This window comes from Pipistrellus kuhlii, unplaced genomic scaffold (assembly GCF_014108245.1).
Source record: "Pipistrellus kuhlii isolate mPipKuh1 unplaced genomic scaffold, mPipKuh1.p scaffold_m20_p_10, whole genome shotgun sequence".
Classification (NCBI taxonomy): Eukaryota; Metazoa; Chordata; class Mammalia; order Chiroptera; family Vespertilionidae; genus Pipistrellus; species Pipistrellus kuhlii.
The window spans coordinates 21,984,771-22,010,457 of NW_023425405.1; the positions used below are offsets into that span (position 1 = coordinate 21,984,771).

At 49.8% G+C, this 25,687-nt stretch overlaps 2 protein-coding genes and 1 long non-coding RNA gene across 6 annotated transcripts in view; 2 read left to right on the forward strand and 1 right to left on the reverse strand.

The window, feature by feature from the left end:
• Positions 1 to 1,952, forward strand: part of CLCN1 (chloride voltage-gated channel 1) — a 28,662-nt gene extending 26,710 nt beyond the window's left edge. Inside the window, exon 23 of the mRNA XM_036429121.1 lies at positions 76 to 1,952. Within this exon, the coding sequence (XP_036285014.1) occupies positions 76 to 447 (372 nt within the window). The 3' untranslated portion in view covers positions 448 to 1,952. The remainder of the gene's footprint in view (positions 1 to 75) is intronic.
• On the reverse strand, positions 1,439 to 25,511 carry FAM131B (family with sequence similarity 131 member B). Of its 4 annotated transcripts, none has more exons than XM_045577778.1 (7): positions 25,163 to 25,511; positions 8,153 to 8,262; positions 7,784 to 7,819; positions 7,409 to 7,502; positions 6,941 to 7,138; positions 5,112 to 5,255; positions 1,439 to 4,898 (listed from the first exon to the last, which is right to left on the reverse strand). In XM_045577778.1, the coding sequence occupies exons 2-7, from the start codon at positions 8,204 to 8,206 to the stop codon at positions 4,426 to 4,428; spliced, it is 999 nt and encodes a 332-aa protein (XP_045433734.1). In that variant the 5' UTR covers positions 8,207 to 8,262; positions 25,163 to 25,511; the 3' UTR covers positions 1,439 to 4,425. The 4 variants fall into 4 exon arrangements, with proteins under 4 accessions (XP_045433734.1, XP_045433731.1, XP_036285019.1 ...); XM_045577775.1 differs by lacking the exon at positions 25,163 to 25,511 and adding an exon at positions 22,513 to 22,804; XM_036429126.2 differs by lacking the exon at positions 25,163 to 25,511 and adding an exon at positions 10,771 to 10,933.
• Positions 11,060 to 21,451, forward strand: LOC123651885. The gene is made up of 3 exons (XR_006740866.1): positions 11,060 to 11,245; positions 18,674 to 18,880; positions 21,272 to 21,451. It is a non-coding gene; the product is annotated as an uncharacterized LOC123651885 (long non-coding RNA).
• Positions 25,512 to 25,687: the final 176 nt, after the last annotated feature.

The following is a 25,687-nucleotide window of genomic DNA, read 5'->3' on the forward strand; positions in this document are numbered from 1 at the left end:
GTTCCACTCACATTGCCCCATCTTCTTTCTCTTCCCAATTCTGTAACCCTCTTCCCCTTTTCCTCTGCTTCCCAGCTGCAGAAGGCCATTGAGGGGCACACCAAGTCAGGAGTGCATCTCCGCCCTCCCCTGGCCAGCTTCCGGAGCACAACTTCAAATCGAATGACTCCTGCAGGCCCACTCCCTTCCTTGGAGGCCTGGAACCTGCCTGAGGATGGAACTGGGGCCACTGAGCCAAAGGATGTGGTCCCTACCTCCCCAGACACCCCTGAGCTGTCTCCCTCCCCAGAACCCCCACTTTGCCTGGCTCCAGCCAAAGCGGAAGGTGAGCTGGAAGAGCTGGAGCTGGTGGACAGTCCGGGGCTGGAAGAGGAGCTGGCTGACATCTTGCAGGGCCCCAGCCTGCGATCCACTGATGAGGAGGATGAGGATGAACTGATCATTTGACCATACCCCAGGACTGCCTCATCAGCCTGTCCGTCAGGAGGCCCAGACCTGAGGGTGGATTTGTGTGGGAGACTGTATGTCCTTAAGTTGCGGAGATCAGGCCAATATCCTGACCCTCCTGGGAATTTTAAAATGTGTCAATGATAGTCTTAGAGGAGGAGTAAGAATTTGGACAGTGACTAGCATTCAGACCATCCACAGCTCCTTCTCTCAAGTTCCCCACCCCATGATCTCCCCACTCTTTGAGATTTGCCTCCAGACTCTATCTGACTCTCACTCTCTGTCCCCAAGAAAGGCTATTACTCCGGCAGTGAAAGGCCAATCCCATTCCCCATTCCTTGCCCCTGATTTACACAGTGAAATGCGGATAAAAAGACTATCAGGGGAGAAGCCTGGAAGAGCAAATGTCACAAAAGGCTCTATGTGGGAGGGGCAGGCACCTTGAGCCAAATAGTCATGCTGCCCCATCAAACACCCTCCATCAGAAATCCTCCCTCACATCACAGCTTCCTTACCTCATCTCCAGGTCACTTCTTAGAAAAGTATAACCCCTTTCTTCCCACTGTGGTCATTGATCTGTCCTTCCCAAGGGTTAGCTCTGCCCTCCAACTGCTCTGGCTGGAACCTCTCCTTCCAAGAATCCTCCAGTTGGTCACTCAGACACCAGCCCTGAGATGAGTTCTCTGTGTTCTTCTTGAGGTGGAGAGTTGGGGTTTCAATGCCAAGATGGCAGACCTCTTCAGTGCTTCCACACTTGGGAGGTCAGAACCATATCCTCCCCAAATCGGCAACAGGGAGCCCGCCATGAGCCTGCCTTTTCTGCCAGTGGTCCCAGGGGCTCTGAGCATCCAAAAGCCCTTGCACCCACCCTCCAAGCTTTCCCCCTCCCCCCTTTATGCCCTTTTGTTGTGTCCCCTCTCCAATGTGACATTCTCCTCCTTCACCTCCCCTGGGCCCAGTCTCCTTCATCCCTCAAATAAGACACTCACAGTCAGAGGATGCCACCACATTCTGTTTAGTGCCATTGAACACAGCCTGGAACCCTCTCCAGCATCACATCCCTGCCCCCTTCCCAGGCCAAGAGAGAGAGTCCTGGGGAAGGGGCTGGCAATGGGCCTTGGAGCCCAATGCCCGTGTGTATATAATCTATAATATTTATATATATTTATATATATAATTCTCTCTGTAATATATGTCATAGAATCTCTCTTAGGCCTGGGGAAGAGGGGGGTCACATTAAGAAAACATGCTAAGACTACCACAAAAATGGATACTCCCCAGACCTGGAAGACGAGCATGGGCTGTGTAGGTGGGAACAGGGAAGAGATCATAAACACATTCACCAAGATCCCCTCCTTAACACAGGATAAGAAAGAAGGGGAGGAAGGGGGAGGCAGAAGGGGAGGGAGGAATGGGTTTCCCTTTAATAAAATGAAAGTGAAAATAAAAGTGCACCCCCACCAAAGAAAATCATTTAGCAAGAGCAGTTTCATTCACAATAATAATAATAAAAAAAACCAGCCCTGTTCTGGAACTGTTGTAAATCGTGCTGCACAGCCTTGAATCGCGGAGGAAAAGCAACCCTCCCTCACCCCCAACAGCCTCTTCCAGCACATGCCCCTCCCCTCCCCCCAAATAGGCTATAAGCAAACCCCATGCACCCTGCCCCCAGCACCAAAGAGGCAGTTCCTCCTTCCAGAAGAGTCCTAAGAGGGTCCAAGGCCAGCTCCCTGGGTCTTCTCCCTCTTCAAAGTGGTAGGGAAGCTCCTTGCAAATGCTGATCCCCAGCTGACCCCTGGTCTGCCTGCGCATGTGCCAGCTGCCAGCACCGGGGATGTGGAGCCCTGCTGGAGTCAAATAGGCTAGATTCCTCCACCATCCAGTCATCTTTCAGCAGGGACCAAAAGAAGGCTTCCTATGGTAGGGAGGGAGGAAAGAACACTGCTTTCCTCTACCTTCCCTAACTCCCTAGGGCCCTGAGCGAAAAGGAACTGTAATAAATGACCCCTCACTGGAGTGGATGTCCACTGTGGTCTGGGCAGCAGAGTAGGGGGCAGGAAGAGGATGAGACTAAGAGGAAAAGATGATTCATCCAGAGAGCAGGTTGCACAAGGTGAGGTAACAAGGACCCCCTGAAAGGAGGGAGCCTCGAGCATGCAAACCCCAAGACCTGTGACAGGAGTGCAGGGTGAGGCCACAATATTACTGCCCAAAGCTCCCAGACAAGAGGTCCTGGTGCCCCCGGAGTCAGGTCACATGATCAGACACCAGCCACAGCTTTAGATGAGGTAAATAACTCTTCACTCATCTGTGCTTACCAGGCCTACTCATGTTTCCTCCAAGTATCAACTTCCTCTCCCCTCCCCTGAAGACATGGGACCCCGGCCTTGGCTGCATTGCAGGACCACATGCCTATGAAAGTGTGAACTTGATGGGGGTCAGGGTCATAGATGGACACAAACTCATAACCTCCTCATTCCGAAGAAGTAGACACCTGGGGATGGGGCGGGGGGGGCTCCTTTGTGCCCAGGGTCTGTGAAAGTGACAGTGCCCCCTTCCTAGTAGAGGACAGAAGCAATAGGACCTCTGACAAAGTAGGACACAAGGCCTTGGAGCTGGAGTCTTAGAAGAGGAGACAGAAAGCAGGCAACGGCCATCTTAGCTTTTCCCTCTGCCAGGGGCTAGGGAATGGGGTCCCATGGAGTGTTCCTCAGCTGCCATGCCTTTGCTCCAGCCTGGCCCTGCTGTCAGGATCACTTACAGAAGTGTGGGGCTTTGTGTGCTGTTGACAGAAGTCCCCAACAAAATGGGAACTGGGTGTGGAAGGACTAGCCTGTTCAGGGGCTTCTGCCTCACTATAAACTCCTCCTAAAAGGAAGAAGACTGACTCCACTCTCCACAGGAAGCCTGGGAAGGGAGGCCGCCTGGGAGGAGCTGAAGAAGGAGAAAAAGAAGCCGAGTGCCCACACTGATTCTCAGCCAACAACACGCTGGGCAGGGGCCTGACAGCACCAGACTCCTCCCTCCACCCCACTCAACCTGAGTCCCCAAGAAGTTATAAAAATGTAGAAAAGGCAAAGAGAAAAGTGTAAACAGCTCCAGAGAATTTGGGGGTGGAGGGAAGGAGGCACAGCCTTCATGCTTCCCCCCCTGGCAGGACACCTGCATTCTGTCACCCCCTCTGGGCAGGCTGGAGCAAGGGATGGAAGAAGGCAGACAAAGGAAGCAAGAGCTGGAGCAGCCAGCCCACTGGGTCCTTTCCCAGACCCTTAGGACCCACCTTTCAGTCACAGGATATTCAAAATCCCAGAACAGGTGGCCATGTTTGCTGTTGGTCCCATCAATGACTCTCTGGTCTCTGGGTGGGCCTTACAGAAAGAATCCTGTTTGTGCCCTGTGCACCCCAGCTACCATGTCCACCTTCCCCATGACTCCTGATCTCAGAAGCCAAGCTACCCACTGAGCAGCCTCTCCATTCTCTAAGGAGACGTGGCTTCCCCTACACTCATTGAGTCACATCCAGCAGGTCTGTTCTTCACAGTAGGGTCGAGTTGGGACCACAGCCAGAGAAAACACAGAGTCGGAAAAAGCAAAAGTGACGCGAGAAAGGAGGCATTCAGACAGCCATTGTGAAGGCTCCTGAAGAAGTCAGGAGTGAAAAACAGAGATCTCGTTGATGGCTCCTGTCCCCAGGATACAAACTGGGCTTCATCATCACAGACCCAGAAGCCCACAGGCAAGCCAAGTTCACAGCCATCTCATTGCCTGGAGCTCAGTCTCTGGATCTGTGGTTTCTACAGCACAAGCCTGGATGGAATCCCATCCTGGCCCTTCATTTTCCTGGCGAGAACTGGCAGCTCCTGGGTTCCTCGTGGTCTTCTGCCCGGGTTTCAGCTGTACTGCTGGGGGAAGGGAGGGTATTGTTGTAGCCGGGCCCCTCAGGTGCGAGTGGAAGATAGGATATAGAGTGGGTAGAAGCTAGTTGTTGGCCTCACCCTCCTCCTCATCAAAGGACTGCACACCTGAGGATGTGACATCAGATACCTTCCGGCTGAGAGCAGTGGCCATCTCAGGGTCTTCTCGTGGGGAAAGTGATTCCAGGTCCCTACATCCCGCATCTTCTTCCTCCTCAGGGGCCAAGGGCCTCTTCTCCTCCTCTGCAGAGCCCCTTGCCAGGTCCACCCCACCCATCCCTGGAGCCCAGTCAGTGTCTCCCCCCAGGAAAGGTGGAGGCTCCTGAGCAGAGTATCCGGAAGCAGGTTGGGGAGGCCCCATTTCGTGTAAGCTTGGCTGTGAGTCATCAAATGCAGGGCCAAGATAAGATCCTGTGGCTGGAGAGGCAATGAGGGACTGGTCACTTGCTTCCCAGGCATCTGATGATCCCAGACAGTACATGCCCTGGGACACATAGGAGTGAGGCCATCCATCCATGGGGGCTTGAGTGAGGCCATCTGTAAAGAGAATCACAGAAGTCGGTGGAGGCATAGACTAACAAAGGCAGTAACATCAGCACAGACAATTGAGGGTGAGAAGTTGGGGAAGGAGGGGAATAGAAAGCTAGGATGAACAGAACGTCTTAGAAGCACAGAGATGTACAGAAGTAATATAGATAGCTGGGGAGGACTCTTAAGCCTCAGGGGTTGGATTCTGGAACCATCCCTTACCTTGACTTTCCATCAACTCTTGGTAGTTGTCACTGTAGTTGCAGCCCAATGGCTCCTGGGCAGAGTTGACACTCAAGTCCTCACCATCCATGGAAGACCAAGCCATGAGTGTGGCCTCAGAAATGGCAAACTGTTCCATGACTCCTGGGAGAAGAAATGTGGTTAGCATGAGGTATTTCTGAGAACCCTTAGACCACATGTGTCAAACACAAGGCCCGCGGGCCAAATCCGTCCCGCCAGGCCTTGCAATGTGGCCCGCACCGCGCTGTCATCACTGCACTCCGATGCGTTTCCATCACAATGACAGTTTATGACTGTTCAGTAAACCATTCGGCCCGCGATTTAGGCTGGATTTTAGATTTTGGCCCCTTCTCTGATTGAGTTCGACACTCCTACCTTAGACACATGCATGGGGAAGGGGACATTAGAGCAGCACTGTTCAATAGAAATACAATGCAAGCCACCTGCATGATTTGAAATTTTCTAAAGTAAAAGAAAAAGGTGAAATTAATTTTACTAACTATATCTTACTTAACCTAATATATATGAAAGATGACCATTTCAACATCTAACCCATATAAAAATTAGTGAGATATTTTACATTCTTTTATTCATAGAAAGTCTTTGAAATCCAGTTGATATTTTACACTTCCAGCATTGTCCACTCAGACTAGCCACATTTCAAGTTCTCAATAGCCACATTTGGCCAGTGGCTACTATATTGGATAGCACAGCCTTTATATGTGCCCTGAAGCAAAGCAATATCATGGGGGATTTCCCAAAAGGTCAGATTTAAGATTCCTAAGGGAAAGAGTTGGGGGTTTTCTGGTGAGATATCCTAAGGGATTGAAGTCTGGGATTTCCAAAAGTTTATTTTGTGGATTTTTTAGGAGTGGTAGCTGGTATGAGGCAGTCAAGGACAGAGGCATCTAGATATCTAGGAGGGGATGGAGTGGGGGAATGGTGCCTCAAGATTAACAGAAAATCCCCAAGAGAGCACCATGGACCACCAAGTTGATAGTTCAAGGAATTGGAAGAAGAAGGGAGAGAGGATAGAATAGTGAAGATGGATAGACTTGGGCGGGGAGGGGTCCCTATTCTAGCCAAAGCCATGCCTAAATTGAAGCCTACATTGCTAGCTGCTCTACACCATACCCTGCCCTTACATGTTTGCCTTCCCCCTCACTGATATTTCTTCCACCACACCCAATACAAAGATACCTCCCTTCTCTTCCAGATCTGTCCTTCTCCCTAGGGATCTTATTGAGACCTGCCACTAGGGCTCAGCCACCATTGTAGGTGCACTATAGGCTTGTCTCATACCTACATTATTTTCCAGGAGGGAAACTTCTGTAAGCCACTCTCTCCTCACCCATGTCCTCTTGACCTTCTAGTGGTTGTCACAAGTAATGAGTAACTTATGTGACTCCATGACTGCATTGTGCTGATGGGCTAAGGCTAGTAACGATCTCAAAGGCTTTCTTTCTTTTTCTTTAAGAAACAGGAGAATAGAGGGTTGTTTGTTTTTTTAAGCCAACAGCCCCTGCCATTTTTTTGCCCTGTACTGAGGAAGTCCAGGGGTTGGATTGTCCCACCATGTATGAGAGATGGCATCAGAACCCACAACCCCACATTAATTCTCCTCAACTTCTGAGATGATAATAAAAATAAGTTTGAGGGCACTTATCAGAATTAACAAGTCAAAGTACTTGAAATGAAGTCTAATGGTCATCCTACAGATAGAATCAATCTTGTCACAGGGTCGGGATGAAGGGTCAGTCTCTGGCCATCCCAAGATGTGCCTCTTGAGGGTTTGGGGGAACAAGTACCTGCAAGGAAACGTGCCTCCTTCTCGCCATCGCTGAGGTCGGAGTAGGCATCGGTATCCCGTCGCACAGCCTCGTGGCTGTGTTGTGGCTGAATGACTGGTGCCTTCCCCCAGCCTTGCCACTCAATCATGTGGGCCACCCGGCCTTGCCCCATGGCTGTGGGCTTCGTCACATGGTCCTTCATGCTTCTTGAAATCCCTAAGGGTATAGACATTCCCCCCATCCTCCAGAATATCACTCAATACCATAACAGGTCCTCCTCATTACCCCCACCCCACTCTCAGGGGACTCCATCCCATGGAGGATGAATCCCATATATGAGGGCAGCCTAAAGGATAGGAGAGGTTTGACAGAAAAGACACATAGGTCTGGGGTAGGAAGATGAAAGTCCCCATCAGGCTAGAAGGAGCAGGGAGACTGAGACCAGGAGCCTATAAGTATCTCCTGACTGGATGTAGGGAATCTCACCTGAGAATGATGACTTGGCCAGGGCTCCAATGCCATAGGCGTTAGAGTTTCGCTTAAGCTTCGGAAGAATGGAAGTGGTGTCCTCCATGGAGAGCTGGAATGGAGAATGTAGGAGGAGGGACAGAGGAATGAGAGGGCATGGGCGTGCTTTATACGTGGGGGTAAGTTCATGGTTTCCTGGATGATGGATCTGAGCTAGAGCAGGTGATTGGGAAAAACCATTAGACCCAGGAGTCCCAAGAAAGCATATCCTCCTACCACCCTTGAAAATGTGGGGTGTAGGTAGAGCATGGGAGGGCTTGCTGGAGTGAGGGAGCACTGTGTTATGGGAGAATAGAAGACCAGTTAGGTTGGGCTGGGGGGAGCTGCACTCACATTGATGCCATCCCAGGAGAAATCAGTTCGGGTTTGCTGTGAGGAGAGAGAAAAGGGAATGGGTATCCCAAACACTTCCAGGAATGCAAGGAACCCCACCCCTTTCCTCCGAGGAGCTTCCAGAAGGGTGTGAAGAAGGGAGCGCTTTCCTGAGATTAGCATAGGAAATTAGGGTGTTGTTGGTGTGGAACATTTGGCTTGTATTTTGAGGACTGTAGGAGAAATGTTCTCCCCAAGTGTCAGTTTGAAGGAGTGTTTGGAATGTTCACTTGGACTTTAAGAGTGGCTATCAAGGGTCAGGCTTTGTTAGGGAGGGTTCTGGGTCTTTCAGAGGTCCTCTGGTGAGGGGCAGCTGGGCACGGGCCTCACCTCCGTAGATGCCCGGTGAAGGCTGCTTCCCTGCAGCGAGCTGTTGCTGTCCATGTTGATTTGGTCCACATCCTTCAGTCCCTTCCAATCCACTGCGATCACCTCATTCCCTGAAGTGGCCAGAGGGTTAGTTGCTCCACCCTCACTCCCCCTTGCCCAACCCAAAAGCCCCTACTGGTCTCAGATGCTGAGGCCACACATTGAGGCTGCCCCTCTAGACCCTTCCTTACCTTAGCTACCACTTCTTCTTCCCATTGCCCATCCCTTTTACATCCCTACTCTACCCACATTTTTGATAGAAGAAATCATAACACTAAGCCAAAATATTCAGTTTAAACTCAACCAAGAATAGCAAACTCAGAAAAACTGGTGTATAGCCTCACTTATTGTTGTTTAAATGGAAGGAAGGGTCAGTGGTTGGGTTTTAGCAGGAAAACTGGAGTCCATCCTGTCCTGAGGTATCGTTGAGGGTTTCTATGCAGGAGTACACTGGGAGCTGCGCTTTTCACCTATTATGTTCCTACAATTAAGGGTGGGGCTTTTCTAAGGATTAGCTTCTCTATGTGCGGGCTTTATTATTTGTGAGGTGTTGGGAATGTAGGGGACCCTCCGTAGGAGTTGGTGAACTTGTCCCACAGGAAGGATTTGGAGAGGATAGAGGAGGGAGTTGGGTGTGTTCACCCCAAAACCGTGAGAGCAAAGAAAGCAAAGCGTGGGATGGAATAATGTTACCTGACTCTTGGGAGATAGGTGATGGGTTAAAGAGGAGTGGAGGGACCACCAGAGGAGCGAAGGGGACTTTTAAAAATAGGAACTAAAAGAAGACGAATTCAAGTCAAAAGAGAAGACAGGAGATGCTGGGAGGGGGTTGAGGGTTTGGGAGGAGAAGAATGGTAATGGCTAAAATGAGGCCAGAGCTCACAGTGAAGGGAGATTGAGGGCAGGGTGGTGCCTCCTGGAAGGCTTGGGGAAGAACCACTTGAATAGTTTTAAAGTCGGATGTCTGTGAACCATCTGACCTTATAGATCCTGGCTATACAGGAAGTGTTATGATTCTGAATTCCGGGTTAGGGGTCCACTCTTGAGAAGGGGTCAATTGAAGGGGGTCTCGGGGCTGAGGAGGTATTCAGCATGCAACAACATAGCTGATGCAAAAGGTATGGCTCCTGGTTAAGGGGTCCAAGAGAGGCAGGACCCCTCCAAAGTGTGCCGCTGTTCCTTGGGGGTACAGGGGAGTGGTGAGATGGGTCAGACCAGAGGCGGTGGCTTGGGGGGAAGAGGAAAGATGGACTTCTGAGTGGAGAGAGCCAGAATGGGGCAGACAGAGAACTATCTCCGAGGAGGGAGGTGGGGGAAGCAAAGTGGGAGAGAGGGGCGGGGAGAGGTGGCCTTTGTAAAAGAGGGAGAGCTGAGTCAGAGCGTGGGGGGCGAGGAGGGGGAGGGAGAGAACCCGGAGAAAAGGTGAAAGCAGAGGAGGGGGGGGGGGGTTATCCATGGAAATAAACCAGGTCTCAGAGAAATCAGGCTTCCGGAGGGTGAGTTTGTAATAATAATAATAATACAAATTATTCTCTCAGCCTGAGGTCACTGGGGCGTGTAGGCGGGAGAAATGGGGAGTTGAATGTGGAAAAAACTGGAGGGTTAGGAAGAGGTAAGTGGTGTGTGCAGGGGATGGGGGACCAGGGGGGGTAGTAGCAGGGCAAAGGTTGAGGGGGGGGGGTAAACAAATTAGGAGGCGCTTCCCCAAGTCAAAGGTAAATAAAGCGCCGGCCCCGCCCCCACCACCCACCCCCAGCTGACAGGTGCTGTCCAGTCCCGGGGATCCTCCCAGAGCCGGCCCCACCCAGCTGGCAGCTGGCTCCTGACCCCTCTGGATCCTTTCAGACCTCTACCTCCTCCCGGCGTCCACCCATGGCTCTGACGCCCCACCCTTCCAGAGCCGACCCGTCCCCTTTCCCTCCCTGCGAGGAACCCATTCCCTCCCCCGAGGCGCATCCCGCCCCCGCCCCAGAGGGAAAATGCACGTGAACAAAGCAAACCGTGGGAGGCACGAATGACATAAAAAGGCAACGGAGAGGGAAAGAGATGGGTGCAAAACACCCAAGCCAGATGGAGGCGGGGGTGCGGGGTGCAGGGGGCGGGGGTGCGTGCGGAGAAAGACGGGGGCTGAGGCTGCTGAGGATTCTTAGAAGAGAGAGGGCTGCTCCGCAAATGGAGACGGGGGCGCGAGGGCGCAGGAGAAGGTAGAGTGAGGCGGATGGCCTGGAGGCGGCGGGTGAGGGACTGGAGAGGAGGGGAGAGCGGCGGAAGAGAGAGCAGAGGCTGATGGAGAGATGATGGAGAGGGACCGCGCCTGGGGAGGTGATGGAAGGAAGCCGGAGGAGGGAGCCGGAGAGAAGAACGCCGCCGGGAGCCCAGAGGGATGCTAGCCCCGGAGGGTGGGGGGTGCGGAGCGGGGAGGAGAGGCGAGGAGGGAAAGTAAGGGAGCCAGGCCGAGCTGGGCGGCATGGATGGAGCGGGGTGCCCGGAGGGGCGCGGAGAGGGTGGGGGAGGGGCCGGGGGACTGGACCACCGGAGAGCTCGACCTACGCCCGCGCTCGCCCCGCCGCGGTACCCACCCACGGTCCGGGAGCCGATGCAGCCCATGGCGCGGGGCCTCCGGGGCCGGACCCTCGCCGACGCGGGGCGGGCGCGGGGGGAGTGCCGGGAGCCGCGCCGCCGCCCCAGCCTCTCTGCGGCGCCGCGGCTGTCTCCGCTCGGCTCCGCTCCCCCCGCCCCTCTCCATCCCTCCCCGCGGCAGCCGCTGCCGCCGCCGCCGCCGCCGCCTGGCTCCCCCGCCCCGGCTCTGCTCTGCTGGCGGCCGCGGAGGGGGTGGCCCCGGGATTGGCTGCGCCGGGCGCCTCCCCCAGCCCCGAACCCGCCGTGCGCTCCCGGGCACCCCGCAGCGCTCCCTCGGGGGCCGGGCTGTCGGCGGGCCTTGCGCTGCCCCCCTCCCCTCTTCCTGCCCCACTGGGGTTCCCACGGGTCCCGGCTGAGCTCCCACGGGGACCGGTGGAGTCCCAGAGAATGCCCGCTCGGGGTCCCAGGAACCGGGTAAAGCGCCCCGGTCCCACCGTTAGGTTCCGGTGGATTCATGTTCAGGGTCCGTCCGGGTTGGGGATGCTCAGAGAGAAAGTGGGGTGGGGAGGTGAGAATAAAGCCTGGATGAAGGGCCTTGGACGCCCAATTCAGCAAACACTTGCTTTCTGACTGGGGTGGCGTGATTGGATACAGTTTAGGATGCTCTCTGCGTTCCCTGGGCATGGGGCTTGCCCATCCAAACAGATCTCGAAATATTTGCAAGAGGGATCGTGTGTCAGACTTTCCTGGGCTCGGTGCTCGCCAGAAATTCGGGGATGGGTGTGGAGATGTGTGTATGGTGCAGATAATCTAACCCCAGGCCTGGTTGGGGATGGGGGGACGGAATGAAGCTAATTCAATCCCACCCGGAGTGAGAAAAAAAAAAAAAAGCCAGGACCGGAGGCTGGCTAGACGACAGTTTGAAATCCAGTTTAACTTTTCTGAGCCGTGGTCTTCTCTGACAAATGGATGTCAGAAAGCAGCCAAAATCAAGAGAGGAAGGATTACCCTCTGGCTAGTGGGGTGGGTCGGGTAAGAACAAGAGATTGAAATCTAAGAGGCAAGGGTCAAGTGGGCAGATATTTATTTGCAGCAGGCAAGAAGTGGAGTCCAGAGAAATCACTTGAGAAGGGCGAGAGACTTGTCTAAGCAGTGCCCAGAGAACCCAAAGTGCAAAAAGGCAGAGTTTTAGCACCAAGGACCTAACCTGGGGTCTATTTGCTCCCCACCTTCTTTCATGGCCCTCCTCAGGTTGAAAAGGGAGTAGGGCAGTGGGCTAGGGGTCCATGGTATGGACATGTAACAGGGCGAGAGACCAAGTCTTATGAATGTAACTTTTAACCTTTAGTTTACTGGCGGAGAGCTAAGCTTTAGGGTGATAACTGTTAGTGGCACCCCCACCGGAGAGATATGGGAGATGATGCTAATAATCTAATCTCAGATCTGGGAAATGGGATTATAGAGAGAAAACTAATCTTTGATTTTTGTGCATGAAGAAATTAGCCAAATCTGCCTTAGCTGGTTTGGCTCAGTGGATAGAGCATTGGCCTGTGGGTTTGATTTCGGCCAAGGGCACATGTGGGCTCGATCCCTAGTAAGGGGCATGCAGGAGGCAGCCAATCGTTGATTCTCTCTCATCATTGATGTTTCTGTCTCTCTCCCTCTCCCTTCCTCTCTGACATACACACACACACATACACACACACACACACACACACACACACACACAAAGTTAGTCAAATCTACATTTATAAAACCAGGGGAGAGAAGACAGAATAATTTGTTGTAGATCTGCTTAGATGTTAGTTGTCTAGTATAATTTGTGGTAGGATCTGCTACCCTCTTTTGACAGTGGAGAGAATTAGAAAGTATTTCCCCATGTGTACTATTGCTGGTTATGCAAAAAAAAAAAAAAAAAAAAAAAAAAAAAAAAAAAAAGTATCAGAATTCTGCCTTCTTGGAATATATTGTCTAGCTGCAAAGGAAAGATGGTAAAAAATAAATAAATTAAATTAACAGTCTCTGTTACTACAACAGCACCACCCAAACCCTTATGGTTGGAGCAGAGAAAGCACTGCCTGGGAGTTTCCATGTCTAGGGTAATGGGCCAAATGGCCAGTTCTGCTCAAGCCTTCCCACCTCACATTGCTCCCCCCTTGTGGGGCTCTGATTCCACTGTTTCTCTGGTCCAAACATCCGATGTAAACCCCTCCCACAATCCCCTGTGGCTGCATTTATCCAAATGATTTAAATTAAGGTCAACACAAGGGTCTCGGGTCTGAGGCCTCAGTCCCACCCTGCATTCTGTCTTACGGTATATTTTTGCACCATAGAAAAGTAGAATATCATAGGCACAATCTTGGCCAGCTTTCTTTCTGCTTCTTGTGTAGGATCCTTTATTTCTCCCCATTTGGAGATATTCTTCCAGTCTCCTTGCCATTTTCTGAGTCAAGGTCAAAGATTTCAGTTCTGACATGAACAGGAATAACCTTTCCACAGGACAATTTGACAGTCGCGATGAAAAAAAAATCTTTAAAATATGCATCATTGTTGTTGTGACTAAGTTTGACACAGCTGTTCCATTTATAGAAATATTCTAAGGGAGTAAAAATAATGTGGGCAAAGATTTCATCTACAGCATCCATCAGAGCACTAATTGCATAATAAGGAAAGATTGTACACAAGCCACATTAAACCTGGGGATTAATTAAATAAATTATGGTACATGTCTATAATAGAATTCTATGGGGCCATTAATAGTATTTTATAACTGTATTTGTTGACAGAAACTTATTCATGGTGTACTGTGACATGTTTACTTTAAAAGCATGTTATAAGAATTATAGTATATCAATTTTTTGTTTAAAAACCACGCACACATACACACACACACAAACACACACACACACACATTCTAGCAGAAAGAAGGATGAAGCAGATGCCAGTAGGTTGCACATTTGGTGTCAAGAAGATGGGGTTCCTGTCTGATGGTATCTATTTTCTTTGAGAAGTAGGAGGTGAGATCATCTAAGAGTCTGGGACTAGGGAACATAGAGAATAAAATAATAGTAAATAATATGCCAATATCACTTAACAGCTGGCAAAGAGTTCTCAGTCTTTTCTTACAACAACACAATAAGTAAGTCATTATCTTTGCATTACAGTTGATAAAACCTGGGTTTGAGGCCAGTTAACTTTCCTTACCCCCCCCACCCCCAAATTACCCAGCTGGAGACAGAAGAAGCTAGAACTTCAACTCAGCCCCTCAAATGGAAAGTTCATCCAGCTGTAGGAAGAAGCCTTATTTATGTGTTTGTTCATTTGTTTTTAAATATTAGTGTGATTTGGTTTAGAAAATTTTATTTGATACACATTCTTTCACTCTTGCCTTTCTTGCCATAAGCTGAAGAGAGGGATAACTCTATCTACATTCTTAAATTTTGAAATGGAAAAGTGATGGCTTTTCCTCAGGATGACTTCTAGCCCCGCTATAGGTCTTTGGTGCTGTCATAAAGTACTGATGACAGAAGGTTCTCAGTTCCTACTTGTCAAAGTCTAGGCACTGTATCAGAATCTATGTGTCTGGGGTGACAGGGGGGTGGCTCAGGCTGCTCCCAAGTTCAGTCAGCTTGGGGGCAGCTCTTCGGAGTTCAAGGAGGCCCTACTTGCATAAGCAGCCAGAAATCGGTATGCTGATACTGGAGAACCTTGGGAAAGGTTTGGAAGCATTCTAGTACATGGAATCTAGCAGATATCTAGGACTGGGCAGAAATCAGAAGCATCTGAGAGCAAGTAGTGATGGAAGTCTGTATTCCTTTAGTGGAATACTTTCCTTAACAGTCAGTAAACAAGAAGACAAAGAATGGAGCTTGGGGGTTGGGTTGTTAACACGTGGGGTCAGCCCAAGAGCCAAGTCATGGATGGGCGGGGTGTTGGTAGTGTGTAAATTGTATTTCCACAGAGGAAGTAACCACAGAATCTGTGCAGGTCTATGGAGTTCGCTTCCTCATTCTGTCCCCCACCCCCACCTTTAGCTGGATCCCCCCAGTAATCAATAGAAGAGGGTCCTAGCCATTGTGCTGAGGCAGGGCCTTTCCTGGGCACAGCAAGTTTGCTGAGGAAGAAAGGACATCTCAGGACAGCTAGTTGTAAAGGAAGACACGTTCCAGAGCAGAAATTCTCTGGTTCCAGGGTTGGTGATGAGGACAAAAAGACCTTATTTGACCCATCTCAGATCTGTTGGGCTCCGTGGAAGATAACCATTTCTAGACCAACATAGGTCAATGCTCATTTGACTTTTAGATGAGGTTTGAAACTTTGCAAAATATTAAAAATCTAAAGTGAGCTCATTGCAATGTGTAGAGAGATAAAGAAGCTTGGCAGCATGGGGCAATAGTGGCGATCCCTCTCGTCCACCCAACCCCTGCGGAGCAGTCCCCAGAAACACACAGGCAGGTCAGCATCCCTGAATGCATACTTCCCAGGATCCTGTGGCTCCATTCAGCAGAGGAGAGTGCCCAAATAAATGTTTGCCGGTGGCTCTAATAGAGTCTATTGTTTAGATTTTTAAGGGAATGCACTTGTCTTTTCTTTGAAAAGCAGGTCTGTGGGCAAGCCTGGAAGAGAGTCACTTCAGATTTTGGGGCTCCACCCAAACATCTGATACAGAAGTCCAGGCCAGGGGTTCTGGGCTAATGGGATCCCACATCCTTCTCAGAGAAGGGGACAGTTGGGTCCGCAGGGCCTGGAACAATGTCCTTGTCAGGCCTCAAAGCATAGTCAGGGCCTTGCGGTGCCATCATCAGGTCACAGCCAGCAGCAGACCAGGCAGGATGCCAGGACCAAGGAAGCAGGCCCTGGCAACCATGAGTCGGAGGCCAGGTAAGCAATAAAAACGGAGTTCATCAATCCCAGAGAGCAGGATCATCAGAGGTCAAGCGAGTACTCAGCACTCACAAATCCCAGAGCCACGGATGGAGAAAGGGAAGAATCAAATATGTAATATCAGGCAATTGCTTCTTCCAGACTCAATGACCCTGTCAATTTTGTACTCGCCAGGAGACCAGTGACAATATGGACTTGGAAGGCTTGTCCCTGAGCATCCAGATAGCTGCCTGGCTAGTGTTTATGAACTCAGGGTTAAGGAGCAGCTGATGTCACATCATGGTTCTGGAATCTTCTTTTTTTTTAAAAAAAAAAACAAAACTATTTTTTTTTAATTGATTTCAGAGAGGAAGAAAGAGATGGAAACATCAATAGTGAGAAAGAATCATTGATAGGCTGCTCTCTGCATGCCTCCCACTGGGGATTGAGCTTGCAACCCAGGCATGTGCTCCTCACCAGAATCAAACCCAGGACTCCAGTCTGTAGAGTGACATTCTATCCACTGAGCCATACCAGCTAGGGCTCTGGAGTCTTTTACCTCCCATCTTTATGCCCAGTTCCTCCAAGAGAGAAACCCTGCCTCGTGCTTATAAGCCATCCTCCCCTGGTCCTGCTTCGGCATCACAGCCTGGTGGCTGATACTCGGTTCCTACCTGCCAGACTTACCTGTTACCAGCTGCTAGCTTACAGCCTACCTCTCAAATTCTTGAATATACCCCAATGTTGGGATCCCCATCCCTGTGTCTTTCCTCTCTAGGATTCCTCTTACAAATGCCTTCTTGGATGAGCATCTGTTTTTGCTGCAAAGTCTTTTCTGCTTTCCTGCAACTGGTCCTATCCGAAGTAGTGTTCAATGCATACTGGGTGGGTGGAGCTCCAGGTTTCAGCCCTTGCCAGTCTGCTATCATTCAACAAGCCAACCAAGTCCAGCGAGGACAGCAGAGGCATTTTCCTGACACTGAAAAGGTAAAGAGTACACAGGGCACTACGAATGGATCACCGAGTATTAGAACTGGAGGAAAACTTAGAAGCTGAGACTATTGCTGTGCTTTCACAGACAAGGAACATTATTCCTCTCTCAGATTTTTACAGTGGCACAGCTAGAAAATGGCTTTACTGAAACCCAAATTCAGGTCTTCTCTTTTCTAGCATTCTTTCCCCTACCCTAGGAGGCTTCCCTAAATCTATGTTGGGTTATTTGTCTGAGTTTTATTATAATAATAAATCCTGTTGAAATATGCTAATAACCAAGCATGTCAAACTCTCAGGCATGTCAAACTCTCATTTATTTAAATGAGGCATGCAGGTTTGGCAAGCTTGAGATGAATCAGTTCCTTTTGGATAAAATGAGGCAAAAAGAACTTTGTTCTAAGTGGGTACATTGCATGCTAGGTGTTGTCACAGCAATAAAATGAACAAGAAAGGACCATTATTCTAACTGTTCATTTGCTCTTTGTGTTTAAGGATGGGTGAATGTGTAATGCTAATCATTATGTACCGTATATGTTCAGGTCATTCTTTGGTGAAGGTATTTTCAAGGTGATAAGCTGGCAGGGACAAAACTTTTATGCTTCTGGGTGCTGGTCAATCAACCATTCGGAGGGCTTTTGGCTCACTGAGTCTATCATGATTGTTCTGCCAGTGGACAGCGGACCTACCCAGATGGCAAAGCCCCAAAGAAACTGGAAATTTTGACCTTCAGGTGGTGTGTATGTGCTGCTCTCAAGAAATAAAACCCATTTTAGCTTTGCTGGTGTGGTTCAATGGTTGAGCATTGATCCAGGAAACAAGGTCACAGGTTCGATTCCCTGTCAGGGCACATGTCTGGGTTGCAGACTCAATCCTCAGTAGGGGGTGTGCAGGAGGCAGCTGATCCATGATTCTCTCTCATCATTGATGGTTCTATCTCTCATCATTGATGGCTTATCAGTCACCTTAAGAAGCCTGACAAGTTTAAAAATGCAGACAATCAAAAATTCAGATATATTACCAAAACCAGTTTGGCTCAGTGGATAGAGCGTCGGCCTGCAGACTGGAAGGTCCAGGGTTCAATTCTGGTCAAGGGCATGTACCTTGGTTGCGGGCACATCCCCAGTAGGGGGTGTGCAGGAGGCAGCTGATCAGTGATTCTCTCTCATCAATGTTTCTAACTCTCTATCCCTCTCTCTTCTTCTCTGTGAAAAATAAATAAAATATATTTTTTTAAAAATTCAGATATATATCATGTGATGCTACAGGTAGCAGAGTTGAATTTTATACTGATGAGGGAAAGCTGTGTTGAGGGAGGGGGTGCAAGCAATTTCTGCATTCTCCGATGGGGGCTAGAATTTAACATTTGATCTTTCAAAATACTGATTGCATGTTGCAATGATAACATTTTTAATATGGTGGGTTCATGTATATTATTAAAATTAATGGCACCTAGCCAAAGCTGGTTAGGTGCAGTGGATGGAGTGTTGGCCTGCGGACTGAAGGGTCCCAGGTTCAATTCTGGTCAAAGTCATGTGCCTTGGTTGCAGGCACATCCCCGGTGGGGGTTGTGCAGGAGGCATATGGTTGATGTTTCTCTCTCATCGATGTTTCTATCTCTCTCCCTTCCTCTCTCTAAAAAAGTCAATAAGAATATATAAAATAAAATTAATGGCACCTATTTCTTTTTCAGTTTCTTTTAAAATTACAAAAGTGGCTTACATCATATCTCCTTTGTCAACGTGGGTTTAGGGCATCATTGTGAGGATAGTGGTTGAAGTCAAGCAAAATCATGGGAAGTGAGAAGTTCAAGGAACAGAGAGGTAGGGGGAGGGGAGAAAAGACCATCTATATGGTATTGATGATCTAGGCACACAAAGTTCTGAAAATGAGGATGGATGACCCAGGGCAATTATTGGTGACCCATGGACAGGCAGCAGCTGGTATAGTTTGATGATGGGATGCTCAAAGCTGGAGATTTTAGGGAGGAGAGGAGACTAGCGTGGAAATAGTAACACAGATTAAAAAGGGTATCTGTTCCACCTCCAGGGCTGTGGGAGGAAAATGTACTGCCACTTGAGAAGACTATGAGGGAGGTATGTCTTCAGAGGTAATCCAGGTGAGAGCAGCAGAAAAGAGAGGCTGGAGGAAGACGAACGGATGTTTGCTGACAGTGTTCTCTGCAGAGAACACCCTGCACTGGTTTCAGGAATTGGACAAGATGTGGCGGGAGCTGGAAACCTGAGGCTTCTTAAGGTGACTGACACATGGGGTTAGAGGGCTTCATGCAATCAGTGCAGGCAGAGCAAATGGAGGCAAGATGGTGAGTGCAGGAAGATTGCAGGAAAGAAGTGTCCTTGCTTCGCTCCTGTTGGGAGGAGACAAGGGGCCTGGGATTTCCTTATTCCGAGAGTCCCGCCTCCCTCTTCTACCTGTCCATCAAATGCTGTAAACCATTAATGCCCATCTTGGCTCTTTTAACTTCCCATGCAATATTGGATAGGTGATATTTCCCCCCTAGCCAATAACAGATTCAAATTCATACTCCATGGCAGATAACTCACACATGCAGATCTTCAGCCCAGATCTTCTCCGCTCCAAACCCAGATATTTCACTATCCACCATACACTCTCTCATTCTTGGCATATTCAAAACAAAACACGGTCTTACTCCCAAACCTGCACCCTCTCAGCCTAGAACACTGTACTCGGGGTAGGTACCAGCTGGGAGCTGGGCTGAGTGCCTGCTGTCTCCCCTACATCCCAACTCCCACTCCAAATTTAACCCATCACTAGATTCTGTTGATGATTTCATGTCCTAAACAGCCCTCAAATCTATCCACTTTTATCCATGTCCATCACCTTCCCCTTCTTCCCCCTTGCATCTAAAGCTCTACAACAGCTTCTTAATAGGTCTGTCTGCATCTGAACTCAACCCTACCGTTATTCTCCATATTGCCCCTATGGTGAGACTTTTCAAAATTCCCAAGTATTTTCATGCCACCCTTTTCAACCTAAAATTCTGCTGGCTCCCCTCTGCTCTCAGGACAAAGTCAGGACTTTTACACATGGTCAGCATCTCTGCACCACCCCCTCCCCAACTCTCCGGCAGCCTGGGCTGGCATCTCCCTCTCAGTCACCCAGGCTATGCTTGCCTTCCTTTTTGCTTACATGTGATTATGGCTGTGCTCACAGCCAGCACATGGCTTTGCACATGCTGTTCTCTCTGCATGGAATGCTTTCCTCTTCCACTTTGCCCAGTTAATGCCTATGTATCTTTCTGATCCCTTCCTTGAGCTCCACAACCAGGTCCCATCCCAACATGCACTTCATCACATGCGTTGTGTACCTTTTCCTGAAGTGCTTGTAACAGAGGCGGCTTTACATTTGTTCATGATTAATATTTATGTCCCTTCGTAGGCTCCTCAAGGTCATAGACCCTCCCTGAGGGCTGGGACCATGTCTGTTTTTGCTCAATATTATATCCCTAGCACCAGAAAAAGTGTCCTGCACATAGTAGGAACTCAATAAATGCTTAGTGAATAAACAAATGATGCAAGCTGACTCAAAAGCCACTTAACTTCACAGAACTCAGGACCTCCCTTGATCTAGTATGAGAGTTCAATGATTCTGGGATCAGCTGCACTCAGTAAATGTGCACAGGCCCTGGCTGTGTGGCAGGAGCTGTGCTAGGCCTCCTGTGCTCTGCTACTACTGAGCACACAACGGTAACTCTGTTGGAACCGGGTAGGTGGCTCTGTGGCATTAAACTCCTCTGGTAGCATCCTATAAAGGCCTGTCTCCCAGCTGCTCAAACATGTTGACAAGTTAAGTAGAAAGACGTGTGGTCTTCCGGGTAGATCCTCATCACTCTTTCTGAGACCTGGTGCCCATTTGCCACATCCATCACATCTCTGGGTGGCAGGAAGGGGTGCCTGAGTTCTGAGCACCCACTTCCTGTGCAAGGTGATTCTCATTAAAAGGAGTGGAAGTGGCAGGAGCCACTAGAGAAACATACTTCTAATCTCAAGCAGCTGTGTTATCTAAAGATCTTTACCACCACCACCCTCCCTCCTTGAAATGTTTACTTCCCCTAGTGACTCGGCTATTTTCAGTGACAAACACCGGAGCTTCTAGGCCAGGCGCTCTCTAATTTTGGCTTCCCCTGGGTTCAGGAGAAGGAAGGCAAAAGGTAGCAGATGCTCTGCTAGTGCCTGCCTCGGTGCCAGCAACCTGCCTGTGCTGCTGCTGGTGCCCTGGGTCTCTGTTCCTGTCTGCCCTTCCCCGCTCCCTCAGCTGCTGACTCTCCGCCATGTGACCATCTGCCTCGCTCTGCCCCCCCCACAGCCACCACACATTGCTACCTTGCTGACACTTGCATTGCCTTTGGGTGCCCATCTGGCCAGACCTTGGGAGGTGTGGACCCCTCCCTTCTGCTGCTCCTCTGATGCCCCATGCAGGCTCTGCGCACTGCTGCCTGGACCTGGTGGGACAATAATAATGATTTCTAAATGGCGAGAAGGCCACCAGCTGTGGTCATTGGTGTAGTCACACCGAGCCAGCACTATTAGGTGGGTGGAAGGTTTTTTTTCTAATCTTAAAATCTTACCATATTAAAATACCCATGTAAGTGTTTTTTGACTCTAGATGGAGGTTTCTCGAAGGCATATTGATTATACCCAGAGCACCTAAAATATGAAGTTATTGGCAAATCCTGGTTGAACTGAGGCTGGGGAGTGGAGTGGAAAAAAGGCACAGAACATGATGTGCAGAACATGATGTCAGCTCACCTGGAAGAAAGGAGGAAAAAGGGGCCATTTGTGGTTGTCAGTCCATCCCTTTCCTCGGAGCTGGAGTGGGGTGGGGCGGGGTGGCCCAGGGGCAGAGCAGGAAGCTGTTCTTCCTCAGCTTTGCCACCAAGATTCCAACAACGTCTCTCGCTGTATGGTTCACCCTACCCCACTCCCTTCCCACCGACCCCTCCACTGTCTGTAGCCCCACCCCTGAGAGCCTTTTGTCCTGACAAGCAATGCAAGTGAGGAGTCAATTTGGGAGAAAGTGGAAAAGAAAACACTCTGATATTAGGAAAAAGAGATGGCTCTGTCATTTTTCTTTCTTTTCCATTTTTTAAATGACAAAAGTTTACATGTTCATGGGGAAAAGTCAACAGTTATAAATAAAAGCTTTCTGCTTTCTCCAATTCTATACCCTAACACCAACCACTTTTATTTATTTATTATTTTAAAAAATACATTTTTATTGATTTTAGGGAGGAAGAGGGAGAGAGACAGAAACATCAATGATGAGAGAGAATCATTGATTGGCTGCCTCTTGTAGACCCCACACTGGTGATCAAGCCCACAACCTGGTCATGTGCCCTTGACTGGAATCGAACCTGCAACCCTTCAGTCCACAGGCTGATGCTCTATCCACTGAGTCAAACCAGCTATGGCCACTTTTATTTATTTTTTAAATTTATGTTTGTTAATCCTCAACTGAGGATATTTTTTTCCATTGCTTTTCAGAGAGGGTGGGGAGGAGAGAAACATGTACCTGAGAGAGACATATGGATTGGTTGCCTCCTACACATGCCCCTACCAGGGTGGTGTATCCAATCTGCAACCCAGGTACATGCCCTTGACCAGGAATTGAACCGTTGACCCTTAGGTGTGTGGGTTGATGCTCTAACCATTGAACACACCAGCCATGGCACCAACCACTTTCAACAATACTTGGAGAAGTCTTCTGGAAAAGTTCTATTATACAAAACTCTCCCCCGCTCCCCCCTCTATCTTTTCTCTATATATAAACACACACATAAAGAGACAGACAGACAGAACTTGATGTTGTCATGTGACAGAAAAGAAAATGGTGGTTGAAGGACTTACAGTGGGGAATGGACTTGAAGCTGACCTGAAGAGGTTGTTGATGTACCAGACTCGGGCTCCTGAAGGGAAGACGGGAGGACTGTAAGGATGTGAGTGGGGAGCAGGGGTGTCTTCAATAAAATATTTGCATTACAAAAATTTTCTTCTTCAGTTTCAGGGGTGAAAAATGCAATGGCTAATTGGCCTCAAATTCCTTAACTGAAGAATGGGATCATAATGTACATTCCTTACAGGTTTGCTGTGAGGATTAAATGGGGGCTTTTGCTTACAGTGTTTAGTATTGTGCCCAGCACCATAATAGCACTCACTGTGATGAAGCTGAACACATTATTGCTGATGTTGTTATGGTGGTTGCTGTTGCTAGAGTGCCTAGCATAGTGCCTGGTACAAAACTGACCCTCTGGCCATCTGCAGCCCTTATACAGAAAGATCCTGATCGCATCTCTCTTCACTTCAGAAAATTCTTTTTTTTTTTTTCCCCCCCCACTGCCCTTGTTCCTTCCTTCCTTTTTTTTTTTGTTTTTTTGGTTTTTTTTCTTCCTTGGCTGCTTCTAACTGCTTACTTTATGTTGTAGGGCCCTGAAGAAAACTTTCTTGTACCTGGTGGACATAAATTCTCAGGTAGCAAAGGTTCCTGCACATTTTTGTACTTCCTCTTCTTGCCCGGCCCAAGCTGTTGGAAATGATTAGGTGGAAACATCTGTGCAGTTGCTCTCTTTTACACATTCTACCTGAGATCAATTAGAATTGTTTACTCAAGAAAAATTCCTAAGAATCATTAGGGCCACTCCCTGATTACCAGGTGCCTTTTAACGGGCATTGACCCTGCAGCTCTGCTGGAGACATCCTGGCCTAGCAAACCTGTTCTGGGATACTCGGTATGTTTCTACTTGTACTTAGAATGGCTGGCTGGAAACTCAGCTTTGATATTCTGCATCCCAAATGCTTTTACAGCTAAGCCCGCCTACTCACTCTTCTACTCTTCTATTCTTGATTTATAAATAGGGTCAGCTGCCTAACAATTAAACATACTATGTTTTTGCACATTCCTTAAGGAGACATTGAGACTGTAAATGGCTTCTCCTCTTGTGACACTATCTGGAAACCATCTTCCTAACTTCTTCCCAACAAGTGGGTATATTTTGAAGGATTGGCAAGGAGACTTTTGGTCTGGAAAGCCCAAGACACCGTTTCCGATCTACACAGAAATCCAGCATCAAATCTCTAGCCTGTTTTCATAAGGACAAGCCCAGGACCAGCTGAAACCTGCACGATGGGCTTTATATCATGCGTGGCCACACATGCTTACGGCAGTGTGAAACACCCGTGACCAAGACAGTGAGACACCAGAGAAAAGATAGGTCACTGAGTTCTGAGAAGGAGATGAAGATGTAGTGTTAGGCATAATTAAGTATTTGATAAGGTTGAAGGAAGAAGCAGGCATTGCATACCCTGAGGCCCAGGAGAGATTGGGTTGGCAACTCAGAAGAGAACATACGAATAACGCTCTTAGGTTAACTGTCAGAATTTCCATTCTGGGCAGAAGTGGGACTTGAATAATAATATCAAGTATTATATAACACTTCAGATATTGAATTTCATTTACTTCTCCATTTAATGCAATAAAGTAAGTAGATTAAATATCACCACTCTTCTACGGACGGAGAAAATGAAGCGGAGAGAATGAAGAGAGTTGCCACTTAGTTTGGACACTCAGGGTAGTCGCTGCACCCTGACCTCACTCTGCATTCCTGTCTCCAGTGATGCTTCCTCTGACACCAGGGTGTAGGGGAGTGAGCTCTGCTGACATTAGAGTCCTCAAGACAACGGTTCCAGCCTAGACTTTCCTTGGGGCTGAGTGGGTGTGACCCCGGGCCCCTCTCTTAAGCTCCCAGCCTGATTTCTGGTGAATGTCAGTGGTGGCTCTGGATGATCTCTCCAGCAGAGCCCAGATGCTCCTTGACAGTAGGCTGTAGCCGATTTGAAGGGCCAAGGAACTGGAAACAGAGTAGGGCATGCACAAGGGAACTGCCTTAGAAGGCAGAGAAAAGGCAGCGCCCGAGGGTGATATATTGGATTTTTACAGGCTGGGAGGCCAAATGACTCCGTAGTTTGTAAGTAGTGAGTGTGCAAGAATTCAAGCGGCGGATTGGTTCATTTCAGTGTTCAATGAGCCCAGGTCTGTCTTTTTTTCTCGTTAGCCTGGGGCTCAGTCCAAAGCAGAGGAATCTGGTCGGACCAGTGGGGGGCTCCACCGAGCGCAGTCTCCGTGTCTCCCGAGGGCCACCAGGCTGCCCAAAGGCTCCTCGAGGGGTCCCTGCGGGCGCTGAAAAACTGTGGAGACGTTTCGTCCGCGTCCACGCTCATCCTCCCTAGTCCGTTGGCCGCCCCCCGCCTCTGCCTCCGCTTCCCCCGACCCCCATTCCCGGGGTCTTTGGTCCCCGCCTCTTTCCCGAAAATCTTAACAGAGAGATAGATCTGCGGGCGGGGACACGGGGGTTGCAAATTCCTAGAAGCCTCAAGGGGCTGCACCATGAGGTGCGTGTACACACACACACACACACACACACACACACACACACACACGTACGCGCGCACGCCCACCCACCCAAGTCCCCAAAGGGCGTGGGAAGAGAGAACGCCCACTCACCCTCTCCGTCCACCCTGGAGCCCAGTTTTATCTTAGTCTTGCCAATCCGGGCGATCGGGGGGTGGGGGAGGGAAAGGGGTAGGATTTGAGGTGCAGGGTTGGCAACTGTGCGGGGAGGTGGCGGGCGCAGGTAGCGGGGCCGGGAGAGGAGGGCGCTGGGTCGGCGTGGAGCGCAGAGGGGCTGCGGCTGCGGCACCCACTGACCTCGCCGCGGGCGCACCCCGGAGCGGGGCCGGTGAGTCAGATCGCGGGCACCGCGGGCCTGGCCTGGAGGGGGGCAAGTCAGGAAATGACATCAGAGACTTGTGCGCGGGGCAGTGGGGGGGCCCTCGGCGGGCCGGGCGGCGGGGGCGGGGGCCGGGGCGGGAGGACCTTGACGGAGGCTGTGGCCCAGGGGCCAGACGGGGGCCCCTTCCTGGGGGAGTTTCCTGCCGCGTCGGCCCTCCCGCTCTCCCCGCCCCCCTCTCGGGGCCGCTCCTTGTACGGTCTGGGCGCCGCGCTCTCCCCGCCCCTCTCTCCGCCCCC

What these genes read in the sequence shown, in the direction of transcription:
- FAM131B (XM_036429126.2), bottom strand. Translation starts at nt 10,798, where the DNA reads ATGGGCTGCATCGGCTCCCGGACCGTGG. An exon ending in TCTCCTGGGATGGCATCAAT is followed by an intron (nt 7,503 to 7,783) that starts GTGAGTGCAGCT and finishes TCTCCATTCCAG; the next exon opens with CTCTCCATGGAGGACACCAC. An exon ending in AGAGTTGATGGAAAGTCAAG is followed by an intron (nt 4,899 to 5,111) that starts GTAAGGGATGGT and finishes TTCTCTTTACAG; the next exon opens with ATGGCCTCACTCAAGCCCCC.